The sequence below is a fragment of the Hemibagrus wyckioides genome, linkage group LG12 (genome assembly GCF_019097595.1).
Source record: "Hemibagrus wyckioides isolate EC202008001 linkage group LG12, SWU_Hwy_1.0, whole genome shotgun sequence".
Lineage (NCBI taxonomy): Eukaryota > Metazoa > Chordata > Actinopteri > Siluriformes > Bagridae > Hemibagrus > Hemibagrus wyckioides.
In genome coordinates this window covers 16,672,648-16,681,963 of record NC_080721.1, presented here as the reverse complement: position 1 = coordinate 16,681,963, position 9,316 = coordinate 16,672,648, and the positions used below count along the sequence as shown (strand labels likewise).

The following is a 9,316-nucleotide window of genomic DNA, read 5'->3' as shown; positions in this document are numbered from 1 at the left end:
CTCCAGTTATTTCCATCCCAAAGAAAGGTGGTACCATTAAAGCCCTGAATGACCTTCACCCTGTGGCCCTCACCTCTCTGTTGATTTAGGCCATGGAGAGGGTCATCAATTATCACATCAATAAGACAGACTCACTGATGGAAGCTCCGCAGTTTATATATCACACTAGCAGGGGAATGGACAATGCCAATGTATTCATCATAGTCACTATTCACAAGCACCTGGAACTCCCCAGTACTTCAGCTAGACTTCTGTTTGCAGAAATTTTCTTAAGCCTTTAACACTTTGCAGCCCCATATTCTTGCCTGGGAACACTCCGGCCATTTCCACTTGGATGACCAGCATGTCCTGTGGATAATTGATTTTCTCACCAACTGGATGCAGAGAGTTTTGGTCAGTTATACCTTTTCTGGACTCCTTCAAACCTCACTTGGCTCCCCACAGGGCTGTATACTCTCACCACTGCTTTTCATCTTCTACACTGATAACTGCAGAGCTTCCCAGCCAAACTATCACCTGGTCAAGTTTCAGATGACACAGTTCTTCTGTCTCTGCTTTCAGGACCAATGCAGCACCATGGCTCTGTCCTGCAAGAGTTTGTGGAGTGGATTGACAGCTCCAACGTGAAAAAGACCAAGGAGATGTTGTTTACCAAAAAGCAGTGGGAGTTGCCTGCAGCAGTCATCACAACCATCTACGGAAGAGCAGTTGAGCTTGTCGAGGAGTACTGGTATCTGGGCTCCATCTTGGACCAGCTGCTGAGATTCACCTAAAAAACAGAGGAGATCCTCAGGAAATGCCAACAGTGGCAGTATCTCCTGAGGATGCTAAACTTGTTTGGAGTCAGCAGAGCCATCCTCCAAACATTCTACCATGCCTTCATTGAAAGTGTACTCACCTTCTCTTTCATATGTTGGTTTCATTCCATTAGTCTCCAAAACAGAACTTGTCTGCAGAGTCAAGACGTGTTCCAGAATAATTGGACTACCAGTCAGAGCGCTCTCCACCCTCTGTGAACAGCAGACACTGAGGTCAGCTGGCAGGATCTTGCAGGACCCCTCTTATGTCCTGTTGCCTGCATTTGAGTTGCTCCCATCAGGACGACAGCTACGATGCCCCAGCTGTAGGACTCTCAACTGAGAAGAGAAGAACAACCTTTGTTCCCGGTGCTGTTCAACTCTTCAACCCACAACTATCCTTGTCCCTCCCTCCCTCCCCTGCCCTCCCCTCCCATCAACTCAGTAACCACCATTCTCCACATTATAACCCACATTATAACCCTCTTCCACCCCCAACCCACAATCCTTCAAACAGACTCATGGACTCCCGTATTCAAAATCTGTGAAAAACATTTATATAGAAATCTGGACTCTGCTGTGATAATATCTCTAATGTTGCTACTACACTGTTTCCATACCGCACAATAATATTCTCACTTTAATTTATTTATATATACATCAATCTATTTCACCTTCTACTTTCTTTTTCTTCCTCTTCTTTTGTTTTGGATATTTTGTTTTGGATAACAAGAATCTATTTTCACAGTTTAAACAATTTAGTTTAGTAAACAGTTTATTTACGGATATTTTAAATGGATGTTTAATCAAATCTTTTTGCACCAACAGACTTATTCCATTTAATCATCATACAACAACTGTATTTTATTATCCTGGGGATAAAGTTTTTTGAATTGAATACACTAACAGACCTGTGAGACTGAATAATTGTAGACTGTATGACAGAGACATCTAGTGTCCAGTGATGGTATTGCAGTGTCTAACTTCAGGCGTATTGGAGATGGACATCAAGTCTAACAGTTTCTTCTTCAGAGGCATTGTGATTCATTTCAGATCCCTTAAAGCGATAATTAAAGAAGACAATTTGTATTTAAATGCGGGTGCCATTTTCTTAATAAATCAGATAATGATTGTTGTCATTTTTGTTTTTTGTTATTGTTTCCATTTATATATTATGGAAGCTTGTGATAGAAGCATGTTTGCCTCGTACCTTCAGGGTTGACAGTTTGATTCCTGCATCCACCCTGTGTCCACAGAGCTTCTCTCTCAGGGGTTTCTTTCGGGTGCTCCAGTTTCCTCCCCCAGTCCAAATACATGTGTTATTGTCTGTCATCTGTGAGCATGTGATTATGCTTTGTGTGTGTGTGTGTGTGTGTGTGTGTGTGTGTGTGTGAGTGAGAGATCAGTCTCTAGTATTTGTAACAGAGCTGTGAGAGTGAAACTGCTGTCTGTGTGTCCTGCAGGCAGATGGTTGATCACTACACTAACATGTATCCTCAGCTCATCACAAAGCCCAACATCCTGCAGGCTGTGAAGACCTTCATGACGTGAGTGATTCTTTTACGAATAACAGACTCAGTCCATGATGTGTAGAACCTGTGCTGAGGAGCCATGAGGCACGTTTTTTCCCTTGGCCTAAAGGATTTTTCTGGGTGTTATTTGGAATTATTATTGTGAAAAACATTTCACAATTTTGTCTTCTTACCATGGCGTATGTCTCTCAGTAAGCAGAGCGCCTGGTCTCGGCAGCAGGTGAAGTTGAATAAGACGACAGATCCTCTGTGGGCTCACACCGGCTTCATCCTGGCTCAGCTGGACGGACTGCAGGCCGGCGTTGCCGAGTGGGCCAAGCGCTCAGGGGGAAAGGTGAGAGAAAGAACAACAATGATACACAAATGTGTGATTCATTAAAATAAAGTATTAATTTAAATAACAAAACATATTCATAATTCATAGTAGTATCAATATGGAGCGTGTGTATGTGTTTTGTGTGTAGGCCTTGTCACGGTTTGAGGTGCAGTTCCTGAACACAGTTGGAGATCTGTTGGATTTGATACAGATGTTAGTTCCTGAGACCAAACCTTCACTGAGAGGATATAAACAGCCCCCGATGGGCCACTGCTCTGCCCTCATCAAGGTACATTTTCCATACAAAGAACCACCCTCTCTCACAGGTACACCTCCTGTTACCTCATGTTTTTAAGGTATGTGCTTAATTCATTAAAGTACTAGGGTTAGGGTTAGGGTTTTTAAATTCACGATTTCACGATGAAGTCACGATTTTTAAATCGTGTGTGTGTATGTATGTAGATGTTGCCTGGCTATGAGAACCTGTTGTTCGCTCACTCCAGCTGGTACGTTTACGCTGCCACGATGCGCATCTTCAAACACTGGGACTTTAAAGTTCAGGAACCACACACTGCTACTGGGAAAATGTCCTTTAGCAGCTACCCTGGTGTGTCTACACACTTTGGTTTCACACACACCTTTGGTACATAAACACACTTCTGTTGAATATGTCTATGTATGAACTGTGTTTTTCTGTGGTGCAGGTTTCCTGGTGTCTCTGGATGATTTCTACCTGTTGGGCAGTGGGCTGATGATGACTCAGACCACCAACAACGTCTTTAACCAGTCGCTGTATGAGGCGGTCACGCCCTCCAGCCTATTTGCCTGGCAGAGAGTCCGGCTAGCCAATGCACTTGCACACTCTGGTGAAGAGTGGGCCAAGATATTCTCCCGCTTCAACTCTGGTCAGAAAACTCGTGCACACACACACTGTTTAGTCAGGTCCAATATGGCCCCTGCCCGACACCCCTGCGGATAGGAAAGGACAGAGTGACAGAAAGATAAAAACCGGGACTGGGCAACAAGATGCTTTGATGAAAGAGACAGGCTCAGATAGCTAGATGGATGGATTGACAGAGACAGATAAACAGATACTGGAAAATGGACGGCTGAACAGTTTGACTGTTTGGCTAGACAGACTGGTAGACAGACAGGGTAACCATACATGTAGCTGGATATGCAGTCTAGATAGTTAAGACATAGATGGGCAGATAGACAAAAGGAGATCTAGATAGGTAGATATGCAGGTAGATAGACACTCACTCAGGTTGATAGACAAATGTAGATACACCCATTAGCCATAATATTATAACCACCTCCCCAGGTAAGTGACACGCATGCACCCGGCCATCCACGTGATGTAAAAGAAAACGTGATTCATCAGACCAGGCCACCTACTTCCATTGCTCTGTGGTCCAATTGTGATGCTCACATCCCCATTGTTGAAGCTTTTAGTGATGCACAGGGGTCAGCATGGGCACCCTGACTGGTCTGTGATGCACTGTGTATTCTGACCCCTTTCTATCAGATCCAGCATTAACTTCTTCAGCAATTTGAGCAACAGTAGCTCGTCTGTTGGATCGGATCACACAGGCCAGCCTTCTCTCCCCACGTGCATCAATGAGCCTTGACCACCCATGACACTGTTGCCGGTTCACCACTGTTCCTTCCTTGGGTCACTTTTGATACTGACCACTGCAGACCGGGAACACCCCAAAAGAGCTACAGTTTTGAAGATGCTCTGATCCAGTGGTCTAGCCATCACAATTTGGCCCTCATTAAACTCGCTCAAATCCTTATGCTTGTCCATTTTTCCTGCTTCTAACAAATCAACTTTAAGGACAAAATGTTCACTTCAATATATCCCACTCATGGGCAGTCAAAGATGGGTGTAGAGAAATTGTCAGGTAAATAGATTGCTGGCTAGATAGACTGGTAGTCAGATAAATGGGTAGCTGTTCATGTAGAGGGAGACAGATCTTCTGAGTAGAATGAACTTCAGATACAGTAATAAACACAATATTAGGAAGAATTAGTAGAAGTGTTCTCAGAGTTATAATCTTTCTGTTGTTCAGGTTAAATGTGACTGTCTGACTGTCCTGTCTCTCACTGACTCTCAGGGACGTATAATAATCAGTACATGGTGGTGGATGTAAGTAAAGTGTCCCTGGGCTCGAGACTTGATGATGGTGCTCTGACCATTGTGGAGCAGATTCCAGGACTGGTGGAATATTCAGATCAAACAGAGGCTCTGCGCTTTGGTGAGGATCCACTTCACTACACATCAGGGGAGAAGCAGTGGACATGGTGTTGGTGTATTGTTGGTGTAATAATGTTCTGTCAGTAATAAGTGATGTCCTACAGGTTACTGGCCATCCTACAATGTGCCGTTCCACCAGAGGATTTACACCCTGAGCGGTTATGAGGAGATGTGGATGGAGTATGGAGAGGATTTCTCCTACCAACTCTGTCCTCGAGCCAAGATCTTCCGCCGGGATCAGGCGTCCGTCACTGATCTGCCATCACTCAAACATGTCATGAGATACAACGGTACTCAGTCTGAATGTCTGTCCTCTCTGTCTACTGTCTGTATTTGTCTTTGTCTTAATGTCTGTCTCTCTGACTGTCTGTCTCTATCTGGCTGTCTTTCTATTGCTCTCTCTCTGTTCCTGTGTATGTGAGATGAGTTCCCTTCAGAGGAAATTCAGTTTGTCAACAATAAAGAAAAACCTTTACATTAAAAACACTTTAAAATAAAGTGCAAGTTAAATAGATTTAATATGCAATAAAATATCAGTGTATATGTACATATAATTTACATATAATATAATCAACTTCCAAAGCTGAGATAAACCAAGAAAGAATTTCACTGTAAAGCCTGATTGATTTCCTAGAGACTTTGTCAGCTCAGACCAGTCTGATCATCTGATCTCTCTTCAACAAGGTGTTTCAGTCTGCAGATCCTCAGCTCTCAGGATGGGTTTTGTTTTTTGAAGGAAATCAGCAGTTTCTAAAAAACTCAAATCAGCCTAACTGACACCAGCATCATCGAAGACTCCACTCACCCAGGACACAGAATGTTTGTTCTCTTACCATCTGGGGAAAAGTACAGAGCCATCAAGTCACACAAACAGACTAAAATGCACCTTTTTTTTCCATGAAAGCAGTAGCTGCCATCACCCCCTCACCCCCCAGTGGATCAGTCACCCCTCTACAATTATTCAAGACAAGGGACAATTTACAGCTAAACCTAAAGTTTGTTACTACTCCTTCCAACAACTGTTAAGGATTAAGGATCTGTGTTTTGCTGCAACACTCACTATAGTGCAGCTTGTATTTAGATGCCCTTTTTGCTGTCTGGGAGCAACTGAATTATAGTGTATTGTATATAGTGACAAAGTACTGTATCTATTGATGATTGCTTGCCACATATACAGTATCTAACAAAAGTGAGTACAACCCTCACATTTTTGTGAATATTTTATCTTTTCATGTGACAAGAAATGACACTCTGCTCCAATGTACAGTAGTGAGTGTCCAGCCTGTATAACAGTGTAAATTTACTGTCCCCTCAAAATAACTCAACACACAGACATTAATGTCTAAACTGTTGGCAACAAAAGTGAGGACACCCCTAAAGCCTTGTTCACACTACAGGATTTTAAGCCCGATTTGCAAATTAACGAGCTGGCCGACAGATCGGTCTGTGATCGTGGGAAAATCAGCGGGTGATCAGCGCTCTGCAATCTTTGTGTGAACTACTCAACGACGCATCAAAGAGGCTCGCTGGTGCGTCGCTGACAAAATCCAGATATCTGGCATGTTAAATATCTGGGACGGTCGGCCGACTCCACATCACGTGGTGTCAGTTGTAGCTACGACCTCCAGCCAATGAGAGAGCAAGTCAACAGAGTTGAGGTCACCGGAAGAAAAGCAGCAGCAGCAACATGGCTTCAAAAATAGTGTGGACACAACATTTATTTTAATAAATTAAAATTTATTTAGAGCGAGACTCCTGCCGACGTCCATTTTCAAAACAAACCTCTACCGAAAGTCTCGCGTCATTTCCGGATCCACCTGTCACGTGTGTTTTCATGACAAAACGTGGTTTGGGGATGGCGTTGAGTGACGAGTTGTTGTCAGATGGTGTGGTGTGCGACGCCCTCTTGTGGATCATTTACGAAGTGTCGCATAGTGTGAACACCACAAGGACAAAAAGACATACAGTGAAGTCATGTAGTGAAGTCATATGAGTGCTGCTAGCATTGCTGCAGAGGTTGAAGGGGTGGGGGGTCAGCCGGTCAGTGCTCAGACCATACGCCACACACTGCATCGAACTGGTCTGCATAGCTGTCGTCCCAGAAGGAAGCCTCTACTAAAGATGATGCACAAGAAAACCCGCATACAGTTTGCTGAAGACAAGCAGACTAAGGACATGGAATACTGGAACCATGTCCTGTGGTCCGATGAGACCAAGATAAACTTATTTGGTTCAGATGGTGTCAAGCGTGTGTGGGGGCAACCAGGTGAGGAGTACAAAGACAAGTGTGTCTTGTCTACAGTCAAGAATGGTGGTGGGAGTGTCCTGGTCTGGGCCTGCATGAGTGCTGCCGGCACTGGGGAGCTACAGTTCATTGAGGGAACCATGAATGCCAACATGTACTGAGACATACTGAAGCAGAGCATGATCCCCTCCCTTCAGAGACTGGGACACAGGGCAGTATTCCAACATGATAACGACCCCAAACACACGACCACTGCCTTGCTAAAGAAGCTGAGGGTACAGGTAATGGACTGGCCAAGCATGTCTCCAGACCTAAACCCTAAGGTGGGGGAGCACAAGGTCTCTAACATCCACCAGCTCTGTGATGTCATCATGGAGGAGTGGAAGAGGACTCCAGTGGCAACCTGTGAAGCTCTGGTGAACTCCATGCCCAAGAGGGTTAAGGCAGTGCTGGAAAATAATGGTGCCCACACAAAATATTGACACTTTGGGCCCAATTTGGACATTTCCACTTAGGGGTGGAGTCACTTTTGTTGCCAATGGTTTAGACATTAATGGCTGTGTGTTGAGTTATTTGAGGGGACAGTAAATTTACACTGTTATACAGGCTGGACACTCACTACTGTACATTGTAGCAAAGGGTCATTTCTTCAGTGTTGTCACATGAAAAGATATAATAAAATATTTACAAAAATCTGAGGGGTGTCTCACTTTTGAGATACTGTATATTCCTATTAATGGAAGCAACTGGGTGTCTCTTAGTGCATATACACACCCCATAATAACCAGTAAGCAGTGGGACATGATTTTAGAGGATGAATAAATATTCTATTGTGATTATAGATTATAAGAAAGATCCATACTCGAAGGGTGACCCCTGTAATTCCATCTGCTGTCGTGGTGATCTGAGGAAGTCTAACCCTATTCCTGAAGGATGTTATGACACCAAGGTTAGTGTTTATAAAGTGTTTGAAATATTATAAATAAGGGAAACCTATTTAAGTTGTTGATCAAGGTACTTCAACTTATTTATTTATTTATTTATTTATTTATTTATTTATTTATTTATTTATTAATTAATTAATTAATTAATTAATTAATTAATTAATTATTTATTTATTTATTACACAGCTAAAGAACCCCTATAATACCCCCGCCCCCCATATTCCTCTCTACTCCCCCTTTAGGTGACTGACCTGAGTATGGCTAAGCAGTTCATGTCTGAGGCTCTGAATGGTCCGAGCACAGAGGGCGATCTTCCTCCTTTCACTTGGGATGCATTTAACAGTACAATGCACCAGGGCCTGCCACGCCTGTACAACTACACCTTCGTTACCATGCACCCGGTGCTGTTCGCCCCCTGAGTCGCCAGTGTAGGGCAGGAAGTGACTGAAGAGCAGGGGCTCACATATTGTCCTGCTCTACAACTGTGTATTAACCTGCTGCAATTAAAAGAGCAAGTGAAATATTCTGTGTTAGTTATTGTTCAGTTTTTTGGGTTTTGTCTGGTTTTGGTGAGGTTTAAATGTTTGTTTATGCTGGATACATTAACTCTCAACTGTTTTTTTTTTCTTTAATGTTTATTCCCTTTTTGACTAAACTAATTCTCAAGGATTTAAGGATATGGTGTTAAAATTTGACCTCGCAATCTACTAGTCACTCATCTATGATATTGTTTTCTCAGGATTATTTGGTAAAGGAATAAGAAAAGACAATGTATGATTTCAACTCGCTCTATTTCAGGAATTTAAATCCTTACTCTGATTTTTGTAAATCTGCTTTGTGACGATATTCATTGTTTTAAAAAAGCTCTCTATAAATAAAATTGAATTGAACTGAATTTGATGGTATTGAAACTCTCCAACTGCTCATCCCTCTGCTGTTATTTACTGTCTGCATCCTGTTCCAGTGCCATGGAGTCAAAAAGGTTCTGAAACGTCTTGTTTGTGTGATTTGAGTGGCTTGTTAGGTGTTTGTGTATGTGAGTGTGTGTTTTGGTGTTGAGCCAGAATTTTGGCACACTTTGTCCGAGTCTCTCACACGCCATGGTGTGAGGATTGCATGTGAAGTTAGCGTGGAGGACTGTGTTTGGAACTCGGAGTCCTCTGAGTGGACACACTGCAGGGTGGTTCTGAAGTTTTTCCAATTATGTATTACTGCAAAAACT

At 43.0% G+C, this 9,316-nt stretch overlaps 1 protein-coding gene across 1 annotated transcript in view; it reads left to right on the top strand.

Annotated features, from left to right (window-relative positions):
• Nucleotides 1–8,999, top strand: part of plbd1a (phospholipase B domain containing 1a) — an 11,814-nt gene extending 2,815 nt beyond the window's left edge. Inside the window, exons 3-11 of the mRNA XM_058404714.1 lie at nucleotides 2,261–2,344; nucleotides 2,522–2,663; nucleotides 2,794–2,934; nucleotides 3,108–3,252; nucleotides 3,350–3,550; nucleotides 4,766–4,906; nucleotides 5,010–5,195; nucleotides 7,993–8,099; nucleotides 8,337–8,999. Coding sequence (XP_058260697.1) covers nucleotides 2,261–2,344; nucleotides 2,522–2,663; nucleotides 2,794–2,934; nucleotides 3,108–3,252; nucleotides 3,350–3,550; nucleotides 4,766–4,906; nucleotides 5,010–5,195; nucleotides 7,993–8,099; nucleotides 8,337–8,513 — 1,324 coding nt within the window. The 3' untranslated portion in view covers nucleotides 8,514–8,999. The remainder of the gene's footprint in view (nucleotides 1–2,260; nucleotides 2,345–2,521; nucleotides 2,664–2,793; nucleotides 2,935–3,107; nucleotides 3,253–3,349; nucleotides 3,551–4,765; nucleotides 4,907–5,009; nucleotides 5,196–7,992; nucleotides 8,100–8,336) is intronic.
• Nucleotides 9,000–9,316: the final 317 nt, after the last annotated feature.